Source organism: Myotis brandtii, unplaced genomic scaffold, assembly GCF_000412655.1.
Source record: "Myotis brandtii unplaced genomic scaffold, ASM41265v1 scaffold1460, whole genome shotgun sequence".
Taxonomy (NCBI): domain Eukaryota; kingdom Metazoa; phylum Chordata; class Mammalia; order Chiroptera; family Vespertilionidae; genus Myotis; species Myotis brandtii.
Genome location: NW_005355248.1, coordinates 568,019 through 593,169, shown reverse-complemented (window position 1 = coordinate 593,169; position 25,151 = coordinate 568,019). Strand labels below are relative to the sequence as shown.

The window sequence follows — 25,151 nt, the reverse complement described above, 5'->3', positions numbered from 1 at the left end:
AGAAGGAGGCTGTTTGAATTAGAGGTAAGATTTTAATATGGGACGTAAGAAACATGGCTTCCCGGAAGCAGCCTCTGTCAGTCAAGTTGTAACTCTTTGGAGTAGAACTTCTTAAACGAACAGAAAGATGTCACAGGAGTGAAACCGCATGTCATTTCCCCCCTGGACGAGGCAGCGGAAAATCTGGATTAATCAGGTGGAAGGAATATTGTTTGTGAAGCTGAGAGGCGGACTAGCCCACAGGGGCTTCTCTGGTCCAATTGGGGGTGTGAAAAGTTTGAGCCCATTTTTTTTATTGGTAACTTCACATAAAAAATTGTCTTTGGTTTTTCTTTTAAAAATACTGACAGATTCAGGGTAACACTCAGCACATGTTCCCTGTAGACCTAAGAGCAGGTGCCTGGGGGCTTGCTTAGAAGCAAGGGACTCCGTCCCCACAGTCCCTGCAGCAGGAGAGGACATGGGCACACGGGGATGAAGGGCACGTGAGGAGTGATGTCCCTGGGAACAGGCCGCTGCCTTCCGTGCCGCCCTGCCTCTCGGGCCTGCGCTGGAGAAGCACTGGTGGGCGCCGCTCCCCGTGTGCGGGACAGTCGCCTCCGAGGGGACCGCTTCCCAAGGCGGCTTTTACAGACAGTCCGCGTTGCTCCCTGTGAGACCCCGGCCCAGTGTCCTCCGGGGTTAGGTCACCTGCTCCCGGCCGGTCGGGGAAGGCCGCATCCCCGTGTCAGCGTCTGCTCGCTTCCCGAGGGACCGAGGGCCGGTCCAGCGCCTGCGCCTTTAACATCTCGTTTCCTTTCGGTTTCTAGCGGGACGAGGACAAGGATAAAGTTGGGAACATAGAGTACTTCGGCCTGGGCAACTACCCCGGCTTCCCGCTGCAGTACTACCCCTACTACGGCAAGCTGCTGCAGCCCAAGTACCTGCAGCCCCTGCTGGCCGTGCAGTTCACCAACCTCACCATGGACACGGAGGTCCGCGTCGAGTGTAGGGCGTACGGGGAGAACATTGGGTACAGTGAGAAAGACCGCTTTCAGGGACGCTTTGATGTAAAGATTGAAGTTAAGAGCTGATCACAAGCACAAATCTTTCCCACTAGCCATTTAAAGAGTTAAGAAAAAGATACAAAAAACCTACTAGTCTTGAACAAACTGTCATACGTATGGGACCTACACTTAATCTCTATGCTTTACACTAGCTTTCCGCATTTCATAGGTTAGAATGTAAATTTAAAGTGTAGCAATAGCAACAAAATATTTATTCTACTGTAAATGACAAAAGAAAAAAATACAAATTGAGCCTTGGGACGTGCCCATTTTTACTGTAAATTATGATTCCATACTGACCTTGGTGAGCAGCGTTCCTGCCCCGAGCATTGCTGCGTGCGCATTTCAGTTCGTGCGTGTCCCGTGGGCGCACACGCCGGTCATTTTCAAGCCATGTTTTATCGTATCTGTTTTCTACTTTCTGTGAGCAAGTTTGCTGTCCAAGGTGTGAATATGCAACGGGAATGAAACTGGCATGGTACTTCTGGGGGTGGGGGGGTTGGCTCTTTCAAAGACCCACCTGCGAGCGTTTTCACACACTCCATAGTCTTTCCTGTGGTGTCAGGTCTTATTCCCCGGGGCGGGGGCTGTCATGGGGAGGGGGGGCTGCCCTTTGAGTTTTAATGGCACTACAGAGAGGCACGGACGGGGAGGGTGTGTTGTGCTGTAGGGAACGCTGGCCTGCCCTCGCCCTGTCCCCGCGCTCTGACGCCGGAGGAGAGCGGGCTCGCCCTCGCCGGCCGGGATCAGCCCAGGTGTTTGCTTTGAGCGTTTTCCTTTCCTTTCTCTGAGGCATCACGTGCTGGTGCTGTGTCTTCATGAATGTGTTAACCATTGTCATGGTGGAAGAATTTTATATTTATGCAGTTGTACAATTTTATTTTTTTTTTCTGCAAGAAGAAGTGTAATGTATGAAATAAACCAAAGTCACTTGTTTGAAAAATAAACCTTTATTTTGGACTTTATAAAAGCAACGCAGTAGCCCATAGATGGTGTCCGTGTTGTCCGCAGCCAATCCATGTCCCCGTGTGTACTAGCGCAGGACTGCAGTGCTCTTGTTGATCTTGTACTCGGTCAGGTTCAAACAGTGGACAATAAAAGAATGAACGTGCTCCTCCGTGCCTGAGTCCCTCGTCTCCGCGCCGCGGCTCCTTTGTCTCCACCTCTAGTTATCCAGGATCTTGAAGAAATACTGGACCTGAAAGACAAGCATGGCTTCACTGTGTGTGGGTCACGGGGTGGGCTGGTGGAGGCAGGGCCCGGGCGGGAGGGTTTGCAAGTCAGACATGGTGGGTGCTCCTTCCCTTGTTTAGAGAACAAACTCCTGGTTCCTGCTGGTGCTTCACCAGATACGTCTGGTTTAAAACAAAGCCCAGTTGTCAGCAGTTCAGTTAAAAAAAGCTGAGGTGAGGTTTGGGGCTCGGTAAATGCAGCAGGCTCCGCCCTGCTGTTTGGGTTCATGGTCTGCCCGAGTCCTTATTTAGCCATATTGAGAAATCAGCCTCAGTGCGAAGACCACACCGGGCTGCTGAGAAACATTTATCAGGTATAACTGAGCCGAAGGTTTAGTATCGCTTCACCAACCTGGGAAATGCCCAGACAGACATGGTGGCTCATGTTTCTGGAAAGGGAGCCTCGCACAGGCCAGGCAGAGAAACCCGTGAGTGTGAGTGAGCCGCTCAGGGAAGCGCTGTCCATGGGAGGCAGTGTCGCTTTCAGACCCGAAATAGCAGCCCGTTCACACCCCACTCCCACTCCTGCTCGGTGTACAGCCCGCGGACCTGCTGCTCTTGTCTATTCTTTAGAAATATTACCTGCGACGCTGGTATCGCTAGGGCAGCAAAGCGTGATGGCCAATTAATACCAGAGGGACAATGGCCCATTGAGCAGCAGCAGGGAGCACACGGGCACAGGCCTGGCTGAAGCACCGAGGAAACAGCAAAACCTAAAGCAGCACGAAGCGGCCTCAGAAAGTAGCCCCCTTCTCCCCCAGAAACAGAAGCTATTCTTCCCGTAACCTGGGGGTGTTGCTAAAACAACTCATTGCACAGGGTCTTAAATGTGTGATGTTTATGAACAAGAAGGGGAATGTTTAGTTTTTACTTTTTAGAGTGGAGGGGAGGGAGCGGGGGAGAGAAACATTGATGTAAGAGACACACATCGACTGGTTGCCTCCTGCACACGCTCCAACCAGGGGCTGGGTATTGAGTCTGCAACCGAGGTACGTGCCCTTGACTGTGAATTGAACCCATGACTGGTCTGCAGGCTGATGCTCTAACCCAGTGGTTCCCAAACTTACTTGGCCTACCGCCCCCTTTCCAGAAAAAATATTACTCAGCCCCTGGAAATTAATTTTTTTAAAAATTTTAATAGCAGTTACTCATCGCCCCCAAATGCACCTGTGGCCATCACCGCCCCCCTGGATCGCTGCAGCGCCTACCAGGGGGCGGTAGCGCCCACTTTGGGAATCACTGCTCTAACCACTGAGAAAACCAGCCGGGGGGGGGTGGTTTGCATTTTTGAGGCTGTTCTAAGGTCACAACCTTGTTCAGACAAAGGACCTACTGCTTTCACATACCTTCTGTTCTGAGCCATTGCATGTGTGCCTGTACGTGTGTGTGTGTGTGTGTGTGTGTGTGTGTGTACATTCTGCCCGTCACTCCCTTCAAGCTCCTGTCCAGTCTTGCTTCCCTTGCCCACCTATTCCCCACCTGTGGTCCTCGGGGTTGTATCTCCAGCCAGGAGATGGGAGTGGGCTTAGTGTTCTTTGAAGCAGGCATTTGTGGGCGGCCTGTTCTGTGCCAAGCAGGTTTAACACTGACAGGCCCAGGGGAGAGCAGAGCGCACACACGTTTCCTTTCTGCTGCAGCTCACTCCTGGCATGAAGCACTTGCCGGCTTTCAGACCTCTTGCTGCTCCGTTCCCCGCCCCCCTCGCACCAGCTGGACACATGATCCCCTAGAGGAGGTCAAAGCCACAGAATCAGAGATGGCCCGTGAGTCCTCACGGGGAGGAAACTGCTTCTAACTTGTAGCTTCAACCACGTTGTCGTGAATAAGAAATAACCTTTTAGTGTTAAGCCACTGAAATCCTGGGGCTTATTTGATAATGCAGCTCATACAGTGCCTTTTTTTAAACAAAAAAAGTGAAAGGTCTGTACTCTGAAAACTATAAGACATTGAAGAAAGGATTTGAACAAGATACAAATAAATGGAAGGCTACACCTTGCTCATGGATTGGAAGGCTTAACACTGTTAAATGTCCATACCACCTGAAGGAATAGCCAGGTTCCATGCAACCCCTAGGTAAATGCCAGGGGCATTCTTCTCAGAATGAGAACTAACCCTAAACTTTATGGAGAATCACAAAGACTCCAAATAGCAAAAGAAACCGGAGAAAGAACAAAGTGGGTGGTACCCTGCTTCCTGACAGCAAACTACACCCAAGGCTGCACTACTCAGGGCGCTATGGTGCTGACACAAAAACATGGGATACAACAGAGCCCAGAAATAACTTCTCATTTATAGGACCAATTACCCTACAACAAAGGCAGCCAGGAAATACAATGGGGTGAAGACAGTCTCTTCACTAAGTGGTGTTGGGACAACTGGATAGATACAAGCACAAAATAAAACCACCACATTCTTACTCCATATACAAAAATAAACTCAAGATGGGTTAAACCAGTGGTTCTCAACCTTCCTAATGCCGCAACCCTTTAATACAGTTCCTCATGTTGTGGTGACCCCCAATTTCATTGTTACAAATTGAACATAATTAAAGCATAGTGATTAATCACAAAAACAATATATAATTATATACGTTTTCCGATGGTCTTAGGCGACCCCTGTGAAAGGGTCGTTCGACCCCCAAAGGGGTCACGACCCACAGGTTGAGAACCGCTGGATTAAACAGTTAAGTGTTAGGCTTGAAACCATAAACTAGAAGAAAAGACAGACAGTGAACTCTCACATCATTCTCAGCGATACCTTTTTGGATATGCTCCTCGGGTAAGGGAAACAAGAAAGAGTTAACAGCCCGGCCGGTGTGGCTCAGTGGTTGAGCATCGACCTATGCACCAGGAGATCACGGTTCGATTCCCGGTCAGGGCACATGCCCGGGTTGCAGGCTCGATCCCTGTGTGGGGTGTGTAGGAGGCAGCTGATCAATGATTCTCTCACATCATTGTTGTTTCTCTCTCCCTCTCCCTTCTTCTCTGAAATAATAAAAAAAAAACATTTAAAAAAGAAAAGTATACAAATAGGACTATATTAAAGTAAAAAGCTTCTGTACAGTGAAAGGAACATCAACAAAAGGAAAAGACAACCACTAAATGGGAGAAGGTATTCCACAAATGATACATCTAATAAGGGGTTAATATCCAAAATCTGTAATAAAGAACTCGTGAAACAACCCCAAACAAACAAACCCCAAACCCAATCCAATGAAAACACGGCAGAGAACCTGCAGAGACATCTCTGCCAAGAGGACTTACGGGTGGGCAACAGGCATGAAGACACGCCCAACCTCACTTCTCCGGGAAATGCAAAGTGAACCCCAGAGATATGGCCTCACACCTGTCGTCAACAAATCCACAACACGTGCTGGCGAGGCTGGGCGGAGAAGGGAACCCTGGTGCACTGTTGGTGGGATTGTAAATGGGTGCAGCCACAGTGGAAAACGGTATGGACGTCCCTCAAAAATTTAAAAATAAAACTGCCAAATAGTCCACCAATTTCACTTCTGGGTATTTATCTGAAGAAAAAACCCCCACTAATTCGAAAAGATACACATACCCCTATGCTCCCTGCACCATTCTAGGAACAGCCACAACAGAGAAGCAACCTAGATGTCCATGGGAGATGAGGGGTAAAGACGGTGTGGTAGACAACAGAATATTACTCAGCCATAAAAAAGAATGAAAGCTTGTCATTTGTGACAACATGGATTGGACCTAGGGGATATTATGCCAAGTGAAATACATCACAGAGAGAAAGGTAAATAGCAGATGATCTCACTAATGTGTGGAATCTAAAAAAACAAATGAATAAACAAAACAGAAACAGACCCCTAGATATAGACAATAAGCTGATGGTTGCCAAAGGGGAGGGAGCTGGGAGATGAGCTATAGACAAAGAAACAAATAAGTAAGTGGAACTCCTGCTTCCAGACCATCACCAAGCCTTTCTCTTCTCATCAGTGCGCTCCGTCCCTCCCCCTCCGGGACCGTGTCATCTCCCTCCTCACGGTATCCTTACTGCACCTCAGAGAGGAGTGCTCACACCAGGCCAGCCAACCAGACACTTAGTTCCCATACAGACTGTAAGGGAACGAGTTTTCCAAAGGCCAGAGTTTTCAAAGGCGGGCGGGGTCGCCTGGGCGCGAGCATGAGAATGGTCCCTTAGGAGAAGGAGGCCGGCCCCCGGCTCGGCGCCGGCAAGCAGCCCCGTGCAGGCACACTCGGCCGCTTGTTACATTGCATCTGTTTTGTGACCTCTAATTACGGGCAAGTAATACTCGATTTCCACTTACGGCAGTAAAACAGACTTAAGTATAATGATGAATGCACTTAAAGAACCGCGGTAAATAAGATTTCAGCTGGTCTCAGATATGGTAAAAATGACGCAGGTGACACATGGCTGACGAGAACTTAAGAACCTTTGCTCAAATTACAGCATGAAAAGAAGCCAAGGTTGGCGGTTCTGTACCTGTTTGGGCCAAATCTACTTGAACTCGGGTTTAGAACAACGGCGGCACTCATCCCCGGAGGGCCCTGCTCCAAGCCCAAATTAAAAACGTTATCAGCGATCAGAGACCAAAATCCAGTTATCAGGAGCCGTTCGAAGTCACCGATTGCTCCAACTGCTAATCCCCGGAGGGCCCTGCTCCAAGCCCAAATTAAAAACCTTATCAGCGATCAGAGACCAAAATCCAGTTATCAAGAGCGTTCGAAGTCACCGATCGCTCCAACTGCTGGCTTCCCAGAGGATTAGTAACGCTTGGATATCTGTTTGGCCCGTGGAAGACTGAGGACCTTGGGAACACAGGGAGGCTACGCAGTGAGCAGTCAAGACCAGTTTTAATCCAGTGAGTCAAGTGACCTTAGTTTCAAGTTCAAGAGAGAAATGTGCCTGCTCCTCCTTTAGGGCAGCACCAACCACACATGGTCCCTGCCATCCCCCAGGCCCGTGGTCCCTGCCATCCCCGAGGCTCAGCACCAGGAAAGATGACCCGGTACTAAAGAGACATGAGCCTTTACTATCCCGTTAGCACCATCTCCTGCCCACTGTGGGGTGGAGGGCTGGGTGCAGGCAAACACCTTGGTGTGAGTTTTAATTCTGTATTCTTCCCTCTGAAATTGTCGATATCATCTGTTTTGAGAGAGTAAGTGTCTCACTCAGGTGCCAACTCTCACTGACCACAGAATGCAGCCACAGACGAATCCTACACCCTCAGAAAAGGCCCGCGTTGTGGTAAAACTATGACCTCCAGCTTGCTCCACCACAACACCTTAACAAAGCCGTTTTCCTAAGAGCAGGACCCTGACGCGCCTTCCCAAGGGAGAGCGTGGCTTCCTCTAGCGTGGCCTGTGGACGGGCAGAGGGGCGCAGGGTGGGGAGAGCCCCGTGCCACCACAGTGCCCGCCCGACACAGGCGCTGCTGGGTCAGCCCCTGGTTAGGCGCTTCAGCCTAGGAAGTCTAGGGCTCCAGACACAGGGCTGGGAGGAAACCTTCGGGCCTTGACTGAAGGGAGATAGATGAACAGGACTTCCTTTCCCACATCACAGCGATGGAGCCCAGACGTCCTAGGGCTGTGGCTGTCCCCTCAGATCCAGGCAGGTACAAAAGTGGGCCTAAGTCATCAGAGTAGCTCCCGCATATGACTGTCTTCCCCATGAGCACAGAGGCCACATGTGAAGGGCTGTGAGACAAAACAAAAATGTCGCACAAAAGTGCGAGGCCTTCAGTAACTCCGTAAAGCCAACGTCCTCGGGATTCTCCTGAAAGACCTTGGTCCCTCTGACGGCCACTCGCTAGTGAGAACAGCTCTCTGTGAGCCAGGAGGCAATTACTCATCAACTCAAAATAGATGGCACTGCCCTTTCTCCTTGTGGAATAGACACCCCTTTTTCTAATGTAACTAAAGACGCAGGAAACAGCGTTCAAAGTCACCGATCGAAGTTTCTGGAGTTTCATTCTAAAACTGTGATTCGTGACTATTAAATGGCCTCTTCTCCTTGAAGGTGGCTTTGGTTGTAGCCAGTCCCTGCCCAGCCCCTCAAACGATCTGAAACTATGAACAGACATTTGTCGCTTCCGTCCCCTTCTCCTCCCCTCCCCGCCGCAAAAGATGAAAAAGCACTGAGTTACCGTGGCTCAGTGTGAGTCATGCCAATTTCTCAATATTTACATTTTCAATTTCACTCACTCTTGCGACAGATTAAGTGCTTTAACAGATAACCCTGCGGGATCCTTACATGATTACAAAGTAGATATTAGTCCCATTTCTCAGTTGATGAAACAGGCTTTTCCTAGGACAGCTAGTAACCTGCCCGGGGGCACATGGCTGTGAGTGCCTGGGGTCCACCTAACCCGAAGTGCTCACAGGGTGGAGCCTGGCCTGGCCACTTCCGGCCGGATGACCTTGAGCAACACATGTCCCTGCGTCTCAGATTTCATATCTGTAACACGGTGATACCTATTACACAGGGATGTTGTGAAGATTAAATGAGTTAGATTACGCAAGCATTTAAAACAGTGCCCAGCAGGTACTAAGTACCACGTAATAAGTATCATTATTATTGGTTCTCCAATAGCCCCACAATGTGTGGCCAATCCTGCTGTGAGTCTATGAAGACACAGGTTTCTGAGCCATCAAGAGAGCTGAGACTGAAGGCCATTCCTGCTTCTCAGAGGACAGCCTGCGTCACCGGGATCCCTACCTGCCCCACAGGGGACAGCCTGAATCACTGAGATCACTTCCTGCCCCACAGGGGACAGCCTGCATTACTGAACAGATCACTTCCTGCCCCTCAGAGGACAGCCTGCATCACTGAGATCACTTCCTGCCCCACAGGGGACAGCCTGCATTACTGAACAGATCACTTCCTGCCCCTCAGAGGACAGCCTGCATCACTGAGATCACTTCCTGCCCCACAGGGGACAGCCTGCATTACTGAACAGATCACTTCCTGCCCCTCAGAGGACAGCCTGCATCACTGAGATCACTTCCTGCCCCTCAGGGGACAGCCTGCATCACTGAGATCACTTCCTGCCCCACAGGGGACAGCCTGCATTACTGAACAGATCACTTCCTGCCCCTCAGAGGACAGCCTGCATCACTGAGATCACTTCCTACCCCTCAGGGGACAGCCTGTGTCACTGAGATCACTTCCTGCCCCTCAGAGGACAGCCTGCATCACTGAGATCACTTCCTGCTCCTCAGCGGACAGCCTGCATCACTGAGATCACTTCCTGCTCCTCAGCGGACAGCCTGCATCACTGAGATCACTTCCTGCTCCTCAGCGGACAGCCTGCATCACTGAGATCACTTCCTGCTCCTCAGCGGACAGCCTGCATCACTGAGATCACTTCCTGCTCCTCAGCGGACAGCCTGCATCACTGAGATCACTTCCTGCTCCTCAGCGGACAGCCTGCATCACTGAGATCACTTCCTGCTCCTCAGCGGACAGCCTGCATCACTGAGATCACTTCCTGCTCCTCAGCGGACAGCCTGCATCACTGAGATCACTTCCTGCTCCTCAGCGGACAGCCTGCATCACTGAGATCACTTCCTGCTCCTCAGCGGACAGCCTGCATCACTGAGATCACTTCCTGCTCCTCAGCGGACAGCCTGCATCACTGAGATCACTTCCTGCTCCTCAGCGGACAGCCTGCATCACTGAGATCACTTCCTGCTCCTCAGCGGACAGCCTGCATCACTGAGATCACTTCCTGCTCCTCAGCGGACAGCCTGCATCACTGAGATCACTTCCTGCTCCTCAGCGGACAGCCTGCATCACTGAGATCACTTCCTGCTCCTCAGCGGACAGCCTGCATCACTGAGATCACTTCCTGCTCCTCAGCGGACAGCCTGCATCACTGAGATCACTTCCTGCTCCTCAGCGGACAGCCTGCATCACTGAGATCACTTCCTGCTCCTCAGCGGACAGCCTGCATCACTGAGATCACTTCCTGCTCCTCAGCGGACAGCCTGCATCACTGAGATCACTTCCTGCTCCTCAGCGGACAGCCTGCATCACTGAGATCACTTCCTGCTCCTCAGCGGACAGCCTGCATCACTGAGATCACTTCCTGCTCCTCAGCGGACAGCCTGCATCACTGAGATCACTTCCTGCTCCTCAGCGGACAGCCTGCATCACTGAGATCACTTCCTGCTCCTCAGCGGACAGCCTGCATCACTGAGATCACTTCCTGCTCCTCAGCGGACAGCCTGCATCACTGAGATCACTTCCTGCTCCTCAGCGGACAGCCTGCATCACTGAGATCACTTCCTGCTCCTCAGCGGACAGCCTGCATCACTGAGATCACTTCCTGCTCCTCAGCGGACAGCCTGCATCACTGAGATCACTTCCTGCTCCTCAGCGGACAGCCTGCATCACTGAGATCACTTCCTGCTCCTCAGCGGACAGCCTGCATCACTGAGATCCCTTCCTGCCCCTCAGAGGACAGCCTGCATTACTGAGCAGATCGCCAATGACAAAGACAGACCTTTGCAAACAAAGGCGGTAAAGAGACATGAGAACCCAATGTAGCATGTGATCCCTGAATGGATGCTAGCCCAGAAATACTTTCTTCTTTTGCTACAAAAGACGTTTGTGGAGGAAACTGGAGAGATTGTTGCTCACAGAGCAGTGCTGTTGTGATTTCGAGTCACTGTTCTGTGGTGACAGAGTACCGTGTTTTAGGGCACATACTCTGAAGTGTGGTACAGTAATGGGCAGATAGAAATAATCCCTTCCATCTCTCAGTGCTCCCGACGGTCCCTGGGCTGCAAACACCGCCCTGCACTGGGCAATCAGGAAAGGGAGGTGCCCAGAATCCGGGCTGGACCCAGGCCCATCTGACACCGTCGTGAGTGATCTGAGGGAGAGAATGAGATCTTGTGTTCACCAGCCTGCTGGCCCGCAGGTACATGGGGCCCTGGGCATGAGCGGCGTGCCAAGGAGATGGGCGGGGCCTCACGCAGTGAAATGGGAGTGCGGGCAAGAGGAGGCAGGAAGGTCAGCGGGGACGCCTTGGGCATGCATAAGAAGGAAATCCAAGTGGGCTCATGGAGCGAGTTCTCTAAGCAATCGCCGGTGACTCCGGGAGCATCTGGAGGGAGTCCTGGGGGCTCCCTGAGGACTTGGGTTAGAGGCAGCTGCCTGGCCTCACAGAAGACAAGACAGGGCACCGAGGACCCAGGGCCGCTGTAAAACACACCAGACATCTCTTCATGGGAAAACTCTTGTTGCCACAGTCCCTGCACATTTCAGTTTGCAAAGCTCCAAGAGGGAAATAATCGAATTAGAAAACAAATAAAATTACTTGGAAGACAGGACGTCACTTTTATAAAGACATTAGAAAAGTCAGGAAAGGCTCTTAGATCAGATCTGACCGAGGCTGACAGGTTGCATACTCAGAATTTAATAGTTAATGAGGGGATAGTGGCATGAACTTTGTCACTTCTATCCAGAAAGAAATGGAGAGAGCAAATGTTGATGTAATTGAAGATTTAAGAAAAAAACGACTTTTTTACACCCGAAGATATCAAGTCAAAATGGTCAGAACTCATGTTGATACTATCTTTTAAAGGGCAGGCTGGAGATGCAGAAAGGATACCCTTAATCTCTGACAGCAATGCTCTAAAAGGCAACTGCCATATATCACTCTATATATCTATGTCTATGTCTATGTCTATATCTATATCTATATCTATAAATATATATATAAGCCTAAGTGACCGAACAACCTAACGACCGGTCGCTATGACATGCACTGACCACCAGGGGGCAGGCACTTAATGCAGGAGCTGCCCCCTGGTGGGCAGTGCACTCCCACAGCCAACCTCCTGCGGCCGGCCAAATTCCTGCAGTCCCTCCCTGCCGCTGGCTGGCCCCATTTGGCCCTGATCGCTGGCCAGGCTGAGGGACCCTACCCGTGGATGCATTTGTGCACCAGGCCTCTAGTTTTTCTATAAACCGTCCCTGCTGTCACTTGCGTCAAGCTGTCCTGGCTAAACATATTGCATGAAACGTCAAGCATCTCCTTAGGCACAGCCCCTGGGAAGGCGAATGGGACAGTGGCCCTGGGCTGGGGCCAGTGCCTTGGCAGACAGATGCAGGACAGAGGGGCGCCGTCTCCGGTGCTGTGAATCAGGGGCTCCCATCCCCCCTGCGCTCCGCTCCGCCCACCACCGTCACTGTGTGCAGTCTCTGGACAGACGTATGCAGCCTCAAGGAGATTCCCTGCTCCCGGTTAAACCTGGCAGCCGTTTCTCTGCCTTGCATCAAATCCCAGTTACCCCACCCAGTTGGGGCTCTCACGAAGCGTCCGTCCGACAGGCCCCACACCAGCTTGCATCGGGCTCCAGCCACTCCTTCCCTCCTGAGCTCGAGCAGAACCAGGCTTCGCCCCTGGAAAGTCCTTTGCACCTGGAATTCCTGCTCCTTCCTGTGCACTGTGTCCTGCGCGTACAGTGGCTCTAAGTACGTGATCAACCGTCTCATCTGTGCTCGCTGGCTCTTCTTTTTCGCGCCCTCCCCCTCCCCCTCCAGCTGCTGCCGCGTGTTCGAGGCTCCGCGCACTGTACCTCCCTGCCTCTGCCTACGTGCTGCTACCTCCACCACACACACCGCCGTCCGTGACCGGAGGGAACCGACGGGCACCATGTTCCTATTGCACAGGAAGGTAAGTAAGATTTCCAGAAAGGGGCACGCGTGACAGACAAATCCTTTTTCTATCATGAATTCATCTTAATTTATTTTCAAGCAAGAACATGGTGGCCCATAAAGATTCTAAAAGTTCTCTGAGTTTCTGGAACAGCACAGAACAATGAGTTATCTAAAGCTTTATCGGATGTCCTGAGAGTGGCTTGGCTTAGTTTACAGCCTTATTTGAATGGCATACCTCGGCCGTGGCCCAGCAAAGTCTAGATGACTTATTTTAATTAATGTTTCATATTCCCCTAAACTACTTAGAACACAACGCTAATGTCAAAGGCTAAAACAGAACCCAACCAACAAAAGTACAGGCGACTTGGCTATCGGCTCACTCCCTGGTGCTGTTTTCGAGATTACTGCTGACGGATTCGAGAAGTGTTTAGAACAGGGAGGTACTCTCCATGAGCCTGTCTTCGGGGACTTTCAGGAGAGAGAGAAGGTGTGTTCCAAGGCAATGGCAGCAGCCACAACAACGTTGGCAATACTGTATGCACCCCGTCCTCATTCTCCCTTTCTCTTTATAGAGAGGATGTTGATTTTGCTGCCATTACATGTAAGGGGAGGGGAGCACATGATGAATTTCTGAACAATGTCACATAAGCAGAAGTTGTCAGGTAGGCTTCCAGGAATCTCCTTAAAACCAGGCACTCAGGCCTGCCTGGTTTGGCTCAGTGGATAGAGCGTTGACCTGCGGACTGAAGGATCCCAGTTCGAGTCTGGTCAAGGGCACATGCCCTGGTTGCGGGCTCGATCCCCAGTAGGGGGTGTGCAGGAGGCAGCCGATCAATGATTCTCTCTCATCATTGGTGTTTCTATCTTTCTTTCCCTCTCCCTTCCTCTCTGAAATCAATAAAAATATATTTTAAACAAAACAAAACAAAAAACCAGGCACTCAGCAGGTGTAAGTGTCCCTCTGCCCTAGCCCTTCGTTCTTTCTGCCTGGACCGAGCAGTGACACAGGAGAGAGTGGCCACCTTGGAAGTGAGCGGTGACGCGAGGGAAAAGCTGAGATTCCCAGAGCTCTCAGGACTGGTTTCCGGAGCTGCTGTCACATCGACCTCCTCCTTCTTTCCCAATAAGAAAACGACTCATTTGTTCTATTTTTGGCGTTTCTATTCCTAGCAGCCCGATTCTTAAAGGCTATAAATAACCGTAATAACCACGACGACGGCGACAATAGCAGCCCTGTTCTAGACGCTTTGCATTCTTTACCATTTAACACTCACGATCCTCACCGACCTATGAGTGCCATGTCTGTGGACAGCTGGGGAAACTGAGGCTTGGACCCCATACTCAGCTAAGAAGCAGACTTGGGAGGTGAGTCCCAGCAATCCAGTTTTACCTGTGTATCTGCTGTCTCCCACCTGCTAAGTAAGGGAAGACTGCCAGCCGCTCAGCCGAGGTTCTGGGGTCCCATGGACTGTTCTCCCCCACTCTTCTCCTTTAGGCTAAACACAGCTCCAATTCAGGCTTCTCCACTAAATTCCTAAAACTCCTCCTTTGCCTAGTCATCCATTGAAAGACATTCGGGTTGTCTCCATGTCTTGGCTATTGTGACTAATGCTACAATGAACCTGGGGGCGCATATATTGTTATGAATAAGTGTTTTCAAGTTTGGGGGGTAGATACCCAGAAAAGGAATAGCTGGGTCATATGGTAGCTCTATTCTTAATTTTTTGAGGGACCTTCATTCTGTTTTTCACAAGGACTGCAGCAACCTACATTCCCACCAGAGTGTGCGAGGATAAAGAAGACATGATACATACACACAATGGAATACTACTCAGCCCAAAAAAGATGAAATATTGTCATTTGCAACAACAGGGATGGGTCTCAGAAGTATCACGCCAAGTGAAATAAGTCAGATGGAGCCCTGACCAGTTTGGCTCAGTGGATAGAGCGTCGGCCTGCGGACTGAAGGGCCCCAGGTTCGATTCCGGTCAAGGGCATGTACCTTGGTTGCGGGCACATCCCAGTAGGGGGTGTGCAGGAGGCAGCTGATCGATGTTTCTCTCTCATCGATGTTTCTAACTCTCTATCCCTCTCACTTACTCTCTGTAAAAAAATCAATAAAATATATTAAAAAAATAAGTCAGATGGAAAGGGACAAGAACCGTACCATTTCACATATCTGTGGGATATAAAACAGAAAGCAACAAATGAACAAACAAGCAAACAAGCTCTATACAGACCACAGAATGGTGGTTACCGGGGGGGGAGAGGGTGAGGGGGGACCAGAAGGTAAAGGTGGTAAAGGTGATGAAGGAGACTAGACTTTGGGTAGTGAGCACACAATAGAGTTCAAAGAGCTCATGTTATACACCTGAAACTTATGTTATCTTCAACCAAGTTAATTTAAAAATAAATGTTTAAAGAGTGAAGGCAGATCAAACAGTTCCAGGAAATAAATCTTCGCTGTGAGAATTTAGAGCCTCCTGCTGTGTCTGTCCACTTCCTAACTCACCGGCCAGAGCATTTCGGCTGCACCTGGTCCTCACCTGTGGGCATGTGGGATGAGACCTGCCTTCACTGATCTACCCAACCCTGACCCTTGCCGATGACATCATCACCAAGGGCGCCCATCAGGGCCAGCTTCAGTGGTGGTGTCTTCAGTCAGGCGCCATGCCCCCCACTGGGACCTGGGGCTCCCCTAACACAGGTGGGAATTTCTACCTGCAGTGGGATACACTTGGGTTGAGACTGAAAACAAAAACAAAACCAACCACTGGAAGTTGCCTGTGAGGCCCCCTTCCAAGTGTGAAGTGACCTTTCTCACCAAGACTGCTCTCTGAATCGATCACAACACAACAGTGAACGAGAGGGGAAGTGGGGGGATGCTGGCCACGGTGGAAATTCATTGATGAGTTTGGAAAATCAGAATCACAGAAATTAAGAACTGAGAGAGACCTGAGCGAATGTTGTGCAGTCCCTTTAATTCCATTGCTTTCTCACTTTCACAGACTTTCCATTCCCTACAGATGGACCACAGAGAATGTGATGCTTAACATGTCTAGTCAGAGACTCACTGAGGGCGTGTAAGGCTGGAGACAGGAGCACGTCTCTGACTCTGTGCCTGGACCTTCTTCTCACGCCTCCTTACCAAGGAAACAAGACAAATTCCACCACAACCACTTGTTTCTCTGGGTTTTAAACTCTAGCCACTCTGATCTTGAATAATGACCTAAATACTCCACCTTATGCTCTATTTCTGGGCCTCTAGACACACCTTTCCTCTTGCCCAAATGCTCTTCCTGGGCCTTTTCCTCCCATCCTCACCTCTGTACCTGTGACCTTATTCTCTACTCTAAGCCTCCAATCTACCAACAAACAGAAAACAAAGAAAGATTCTTGTGGAACTTAAAAAACTGATAAGTGGCCAGACTAAGCATTTAAATTAGGGATCACCAAATTCCTTCTGTCAAGGGATAAGGCAGTAAATATTTCAGGCACTGTGGGCCATACATCTCTGTTGCAACTCCTCAACTCTGCTGATGTTATGTAAATGAATGTGTGTGGCTGTGGTCTAACAAAACTATTTTATTAGACCACAGACATTATGTAAATGAACAAACATGGCTGTGGTCCAATAAAACTTTATTTACAAAACCAGGGAGCGGGCCAGATGTGGCTAGTGGGCCATGGTTTGATGAGCCCCACTAAGTCACACTATGTCTAAACAGCATCCATCTCTCTAGCTGGCAACATACAACAGTTCCCACGAGTATGTTAATAAATAGCAAAACCACACTGATCATACACAAGAAGTTGTATCTCCCATGTGGGATGTCTTCATACATCTTACCGAAAAACCTAGTTAAAATAATTTAAAAACTCATGAAAGCTCATTTTTTAGGGTAAGGACTATTGATCACACTTGAGTAAAGGATACATATCACTTAGCAATTCGTGGTCTTAACAAATGCTGAAGATTATATCACTGAACCCAGATGGAACAGACATGCACCTTGTTCTTGGTGAACTGTGCAAGGTTCTTTGATTTGTTTTCATGTTGCTTCCTCCCTTCCTCCACTCCTCCCTCCCTCCCTCCCTCCCTCCCTCCCTCCTTCTTTCAAGAAAATTATCTGATTCCAAGGAGCGCCAGCCCCCCCGCCCCGCCCCCCACTTGGTCAGTGCACAAAGCCTATCACCTGCAGCCAAGAGAGAAAGGAGAGGCTGGCTCTAGTGAAACTGGTGCTGCCTTATGCTGCTTAGTCCACACTCCAGACCTTGCAGTGGCCCAAGGCCAAGGTCTTATTTGTCTCCAGGGGCCTTGTTTCCTACAAAGATTAAATATGCTACAGTCGTATAATTCACTGAAATTACTTAAATACTACGTTCTGAAAAACACTCCTTGTTTTTTGGGAAAAAGCACTAAAGTGCTTGCTTCAAAGCCATTTCTATATTTAATCCTGAATTGAGAAATCACTCAATATTTGATATGCCGCTAATGCCTCCCCCCCCCCCCCCCCGCCCCCTTTTCCTTTTCTGTTCTTTAGCAAACTTGAGTGGTAGCCAGTCGCTCAGGGTGGCCCTCATGAGTCATGCCATCTGGTAACTGTGGCCCTGGGCATCCCCTCTCCACGGAACTTGGGCTGGCCCGGGCTCACATTAGCCAAGAGTGTGACGGGAGGGACACTGTGCCAGCTCCCGACCTCAGAGGCCTGGCAGCCTGTGCGCTCGCAGGAGGAGGAGCTGGGAGCCCGCGTGGAGGGAGAACATCAGCCGCCCCAGCCCAGGGAACCTCCGAGCTGAGGGAGAAAACGCGTTTTTTAAATCCACTGAGTTTAGGGTAGTTTACTATGCAGCAGTAGGTACTCAAAACACTTTGAATGATGACAAAGAACAGACGTGACTTCTTTTCTGGGAGCCAATGCAGTGAATATCTGAACCATACAGAGTTCCACCTGGAGTTAGTAAAAAAAGAAAAATAAATTTTTTTTCTGAAAAAGCTTATTGACCCAGTCTTGACTTGGCCAAGAGGAAGACAGTGAACAACTAGATCTCTAGAACGGAGGGTAATTTTCTGCAGAACGGGGTACTGTGGGGCTTACCTATAACAAGTGGCCAGTCACCATGTTTTCTGCAGAGAGAGGCAAACAGGTGCGATGGAAACCCAGGGCGGGAGTCGAGCGAAGCCGGGGCTTGCTGCCAGCATTCTGTGCACTTGCTGTGGGACCCTGGGCCCATCTGCTCACACCAGTGTCCTCAGCTCCCCAGTGAGAACCACAGCGTTTGTACCTTTCGGGACTGTTTAAGGACTCAGTCAGGCAGATGTGTGTAAATGCGCAGCACTGAGCCTGGTACACAATCGCACTCAGTGCATCTTAAACCGTTGCCCTTCGGAGCTTCGTGACAAGGACTCGGCTGAGTTGCAGGCAGAGCCCTGGGAGAGGCCTCTGACCTGGGACCCCTCCTCCCAGCGCAGCTCTGCTGATCCACGGGAGATGGGCCGTTCCCCAGCCCCCGCCATGGTCAACGCTGTGAAGCACTGACCAACAAGGATAAGGAAATCCGGCTACTATCCTGGGCTGAGCTCGGTTCCCCCAAACCCATATGTATCTCAGAATGTGACTAGCCCTAACTGGTTTGGCTCAGCGGATAGAGCGTCGGCCTGTGGACTGAAGGGTCCCAGGTTTGATTCCGGTCAAGGGCATGTACCTGGGTTGCGGGCACATCCCCAGTAGGGGGCGTGCAAGAGGCAGCTGAATCGATGTTTCTCTCTCATCGATGTTTCTAACTCTGTATCCCTCTCCCTCTCCCTTCCTCTCTGTAAAAAATCAATAAAATATATTAAAAAAAAAAAAGAATGTGACTGTATTTGGAGAAAGGTCTTTAAACGGTGACTATGGTAAAATGGGGTCTTTAGGGAGGATCCGAATCCATGACTGGTGTCCTTGTAGGAAGAGATCAGGACACAGACACACAGAGGGATGCTGTGTGGAAGCAGGAAGCGGCCACCTCCAAGCCTGGGGAACGTCCTCAGAAGAAACCACACCTGCTGCCACCATAACCTTGACATCCAGCCTCCGATCTCGCAGGAAGTCAATGTGTGTGGTTTGAGCCGCCCGCCTGTGGTCCTGTTAGGACAGTCCTGCCAACCACATGGCTGCTCTGAAAGGATGATGGTAACTGAGGACGAGCTAACACACCACGGCCGTGAGGGCCTGGAAGGGAAGTGCCACACTGGTCACCTAGACGGAGAAGAGGAAGGAGCCAGGCCTCGGCTCTGGGGAGCTCGGGGCGCAGTGGCTTTCTGGGGTTTGCCTAAGGCCACACCTGAGCTCATAGGTACACAGCTCACCCAAGGACACTGCGAGCAGAAATGCCACTGCGACAGCAAAGGCTGAGGGAGGTGGAGCTCCGCCACTCAGACCTCTTTCTTCTGGAAAGTTGTGAAATATCTCACAGGACAAGCGAGAAGGGAAAACGCTTTGCTATTTCGAGCCCTTTCTTCTGCTGTAAGGCCATCGGCAGTGCCAACTCAGCGAGAGCTCCTCCGACTCTGGCGCTGCTGCTTCCTGCGAGAGCCAGCTCCGCGAGCAAAGGCCGCGTCAGAGTGACGTCTGACATGAAGCACAGACACTGCATCAGAGTGGATCGGGGATAAAAATGTCAACCGTGTGTGAAATAAAACACCACCTTCCCGAGTCCTTTGTTGTAGCATCATGGGAAATTTCCCAGCCTCCCCGATGAGGGTATCTGATGTTGGTAACAGTAACTCATAAGTAGCCTGACTCCACCTTGAGTCACAGGGACTAAAATACTCTGCATAAATGCTGCACTTATTTATGCTGTTGGGTCAAAACCACATGTGTGTGATCATCGACATCGGTGACATTAACCACCATGCATCCTCCAATGCCTGTGCTGCGGGTACACGCAGGAAGCTGAGCAGGGTTAGTGGGGACCCCAAGCTTAAAAGCCAATGAAAAGAGGACTGACCCACAGGCAGCCTCAGTGATGATATTAAGAAGAGCTATTCCTATGAACACAGGATCTGGGCACTGAGGCACGGCCTAACCTCATCTTTGACCCTGGAAAGCTAAAATATCCTCTTTTAGTGAAGAAAGGGACATTATATTGAAACTTTAATTTAAATTATGGGACGTTATAAGAATAGAGCAAAACCAAGCCATAAAAACCTACAATTTTAATGTAACCTTTTTCACTTCCTTTAAAAATGGAGCCCGACTGGTGTGGCTCCATTGAGCATCGACCTATGAACCAGGAGGTCACAGTTTGACTCCTAGTCAGGGCACATGCCCAGGTTGCGGGATCGATCCCCAGTGTGAGGTGTGCAGGAGGCAGCCAACCAATGATTCTCTCTCATCATTGATGTTTCTATCCCTCTCTCCCTCTCCACTCCTCTCTGAAATCAATAAAAACATATTTTAAAAAAATGAATTAAATGCTATAGATTAAAAATGGTGGCAGAGTAAGTGGGTGCTGCATGGACATGCTCCCAGGAACAAGCTGGTATTACAACTAAAATAATCACTTCCTGAATAATCAATGGAAAACTCACAGGAGAGACCCTGACACCCAAGGACCAAAAGTGGAGACCACATAGAGACGGGTAGGAGGGGCGGAGGCACGAAAGGGCTGGCTGGCACCCACAGACAGCAACTGAAGTCCTGGAGAGAGTGTCTGCCAGGGAGTAACAGCTAAAAATTCAGGCACCCCCTTAAAGGGCCAAGGCAAAAAATTCCCTGTGGAGCCAACTACCTTGTGCTCCAGCAGAGGGAGGGTGAAGTGGACTGGAGCTGTGAGAGCAGAACCCAGGACTGGGGACTCAGGGGACAGCGCTCAGAAGGCAAACACCCCAAGTTTCCTGGGCTGAGTCATTCCCTCACACACTGGAGGACATCTTTCCCACACAGACATTTGCCTTGCCTGGGGGGAAGACAGTCAACACACCCTATTGGAAAACACCTTACCCTCAAGCCACTTAAGAGATTAAAAATAACAATTAGCCTCCAGGCAGAAGCAACTGCCCTACCCTGTTGAAAAAAAACAAACAAAACCTCTCACTACACCTGAGGACAATTGCCTGAAGGGCAATTCAAGGCAGAGGTGGTCTCTGGAGGCTTTGAGTCTTTGCCTGATCTAATTAGTCAGAAACAGCCTTTAACACTGTCCTGATTGAGAGGCATAGAGGATCTACCTAATACATAGTCACAAACCCAAACAGAAAGCCAAAATGAGGAGACAAAGAAACAACCCCCAAATGAAAGAACTAGAGAATTCTCCAGAAGAAGAGATAAATGAAGCAGAGATAAGAAATTTATCTGAATCAGAGTTGAGAGTAATGATGGTAAAAATGCTCAACAGAATGAAAAAAGATATAGTAACTATGAAAAAAGAATAAGGAATGACATAACACAAATAAAGAACACATTGGAAGGAATACACAGCAGATTAGGGGAAGCTGAGGATCAAATCAGTAAATTAGAAGACAGAGTTGAAAATATAACTCAATCAGAGAACCAAAAGGAAAAAAACAATTAAAAAACAGGAGAACAGCTTAAGGGAGCTGTGAGACAATATGAAGCATAACAATATTAGAATAGCAATTGTGCCAGAAGATGCAGAAAGGGAGAAAGACATAGAGAAGGTGTTTGAAGAAATAATGGCAGAATACTTCCCTAACCTGGTAAAGGAAAAAGTCACACAAGTTCAGGAGGCACAGAGAACCCCAAACAAGAAGAACCCAAATAGGGGACACCTTAAGCTTGCAAATCTGGGGAGATGTGACCTATTGCTGGACAGAGGAAGTCTCTGACCCTAGTGTTCTTTCTTCCTTGGATGTCTGATAGGGAAGGAAAAAAAAAAAAAAAAAAAAAAAAAAAAAAAAACCCCCCAAAAAAAAAAAAAAAAAAAAAAAAAAGGCTAAAGGAGTTCATAACCACCAAGCCAGCATTACAAGAAAGAAACAGAGAGAGAAACCTAGCCATACAGAATTAAAATGGCAATAAATAAGTACCTATCAATAATAACCCTAAATGTAAATGGATTCAATGCCCCAATCAAAAGGTGTAGGGTAGCTGAATGGATATGAAAAAAACATGACCCAACTATATGTTGTCTACAAGAGACCCACCTCAAAACAAAAGACACACACAGGATGAGAGTGAAGGGATGGAAAACAATTTTCCATGCAAATGGAAAAGAAAAAAAAAGCTGGAGTAGCAATACTCATATCTGACAATATAGACTTTAAAATGAAGGCCATCACAAGAGACAACAATGGTCACTACATAATACTAAAGGAATTGGTCCAACAAGAGGATATAACTCTAGTAAACATACATGCACCTAATATAGGAGCACCTAAATATATAAAAAGAAACTTCTAGAGGAATATAATGGCGAGATTGACAACAATACAGTCATAGTGGGGGACTTTAACACCCCGCTGACTTCACTGGATCGATCTTCCAGACAAAACCTTAACAAGGAAACAGAGACTCTAAAGGACACACTGGATCAGATGGATTTAACTGACATTTATAGAACATTTCATCCAAACGCAGCAGAAGACACATTCTTCTCAAGTGCACATGGATCATTCACAAAGACAGACTACATGTTAGGACACAAAACAAGTCTCTACAAGTTCAAGAAGATTGAAATCATATCAAGTATCTTCTCAGATCAGAGTGGAAAGAAAATAGGAATCAACTACAGTAAAAACACCCCAAAGCATTCAAACACATGGAGGCTAAATTGCATGTTATTAAACAACTAGAGGCCTAGTGCATGAAATTCATGCATGGTTAGGGTCCCTAGGCCTGATTGGCAATCAGGGCTGATCTGTGGGGTGACCGGCGGGGTGATCGGGCACCCTGCTCGCACCTGCCTTGGCCGGCCTTGGCACCGTCTGCTGGCCGGCACTGTCCCCCTCCGCTGCTGCCGGTCGCCTCCCTCTGTGCTGCGATCGGCAGGGCCATCGGGGGCCTCCCACTCGCACCTGCCTTGGTTGGCCTAGGGCCTGCGGGCTGGGGGCAGCTCCTGCATTGAGCATCTGCCCCCTGGTGATCAGTGCATGTCATAGTAACCAGTCATTCTGCCAGGCGTTCTGTCGTTTGGTCGATTTGCATATAAGGTTTTCATTATATAGGATGAATGGGTTACCAACGAGATCAAGAAAGAAATCAAAAACTTCCTGGAAAGAAATGAAAATGAACACACAACAACCCCAAATCTCTGGGACACAACAAAAGCAGTCCTGAGAGGGAAGTTCATAGCACAACAGGCCTACCTCAAAAAACAAGAAAAATCAGCAGTAAACTATTTAACACTACAACTTAAAGAACTAGAAAGAGAACAAGAAAAGCCCAAAGTAGAAAGAAAGATATACTAAAGATTAGAGCAGAAATAAATAACATAGAGACTAAAAAAAAAAAAAAATACAAAAAATCAATGAAACCAAGAGCTGGTTTAAAGGATAAACAAAATTGATAAAACATTAGCCAGACTCATCAACAAACAAAGAGAGAGGACCCAAATAAATAAAATCAGAAACGAACATGGAGGAGTAATCATTGACACCACAGGAATACAAGGGATAGTAAGAAAATACTATGAACAACTATATGTCAACAAGCTGGACAGTGTGGATGAAATAGACAAATTTCTAGAAAAATACAATCTCCCAAAACTGAATCAGGAAGAATAAAAAAACCTGAATAGGCCAATAACAACTGATGAAATAGAAGCAGTAATCAAAAAACTCCCAGCAAACAATAGCCCAGGTCCGATCGGCTTCACAGGGGAGTTTTACCAAACATTCAAAGAAGAACTAACTCATATAATCCTCAAACTATTTCAGAAAATCCAAGAGGAAGGAACACTTCCAAAACTCTTTTTATGAGGCCAGCATTATCCTAATTCCAAAACCAGATAAAGACACTACAAAGAAAGAGAAGTACAGGCCAATATCCCTGATGAACACAGATTCTAAAATCCTCAACAAAATATTAGCAAATCATATCTAGCAATATAATAAAAAGATCATACACCATGATCATGTGGGATTTATTCCAGGGAAGCAAGGCTGGTACAATATACGCAAATCAATAAACATGATACATCACATAAACAAACTGAATGGCAAAAATCACATAATCATATCAATAGATGCAGAAAAAGCATTCAATAAAATACAACACCTACTTTTTTAAAAAATTTTGTTTTATTGCTTAAAATATTACAAAGAGTGGTACATATGTCTCCTTTTTTTCCCCCCTTGACCTTCCACAACACCCATTTTTTATAAAAACTCTCAGCAAAGTGGGAATAGAGGGAGCATATCTCAACACGACCAAGGCCATATATGACAAACCTACAGCCAACATCATACTCAATGGGCAAAAACTAAAACCATTTCCCTTAAGAACAGGAACAAGACAGGGATGCCCACTTTCATCACTCCTGTTAGACACAGTACTGGAAGTGCTAGCCACAGCGATCAGACAAGAAGAAGAAATAAAAGGCATTCAAATTGGAAAAGAAGAAGTAAAACTGTCATTATTCACAGATGACATGATATTGTACATAAAAAAATTTTTTAAAAAAACCCAAAGACTCCATAAAAAAAACTACTAGACTTAATAAATGAATTCGGCAATGTAGCAGGATACAAAATTAACATTCAGAATTCTATGGCTTTTTTTATATACACCAATAATGAACTCACAGAAAGAGAAACTAAAAAAACAATCCCATTTATCATTGCAACAAAAAATTAAGATACCTAGGAATAAACTTAACTAAGGAGGTAAAAGACCTGTACTCAGAAAACTACAGATGTTGAAAAAAGAGATAGAGGAAGACATAAACAAATGGAAGAATATACCATGTTCATGGTTTGGTAGGATCAACATCATTAAAATGTCCATACTACCCACAGCAATCTATAGATTCAATGCACTCCCCATTATGATACCAACAGAATGTTTCACAGACCTAGAACAAACTCTCCAAAAATTCATATGGAATAAAAAAAAGACCCCGAATAACCAATCCTGAGAAAGAAGAACAAAGTTTGAGGGATTACAATACCAGATATCAAGCTATATTACAAAGACACTGTTCTTTGCAGCACAATTTACAATAGTTAAGATTTGGAAACAGCCTAAGTGCCCATCAGCAGGTGAGT

The 25,151-nt window shown here is 48.1% G+C and overlaps 2 protein-coding genes across 2 annotated transcripts in view; one reads left to right on the top strand and one right to left on the bottom strand.

Annotated features, from left to right (window-relative positions):
• Positions 1 to 2,157, top strand: part of ATP1B1 (ATPase, Na+/K+ transporting, beta 1 polypeptide) — a 15,231-nt gene extending 13,074 nt beyond the window's left edge. Inside the window, exon 6 of the mRNA XM_014535583.1 lies at positions 810 to 2,157. Coding sequence (XP_014391069.1) covers positions 810 to 1,073 — 264 coding nt within the window. The 3' untranslated portion in view covers positions 1,074 to 2,157. The remainder of the gene's footprint in view (positions 1 to 809) is intronic.
• NME7 (NME/NM23 family member 7) overlaps positions 1,877 to 25,151 on the bottom strand; it is a 111,637-nt gene continuing 88,362 nt past the window's right edge. Inside the window, exon 12 of the mRNA XM_005861226.2 lies at positions 1,877 to 2,244. Coding sequence (XP_005861288.1) covers positions 2,212 to 2,244 — 33 coding nt within the window. The 3' untranslated portion in view covers positions 1,877 to 2,211. The remainder of the gene's footprint in view (positions 2,245 to 25,151) is intronic.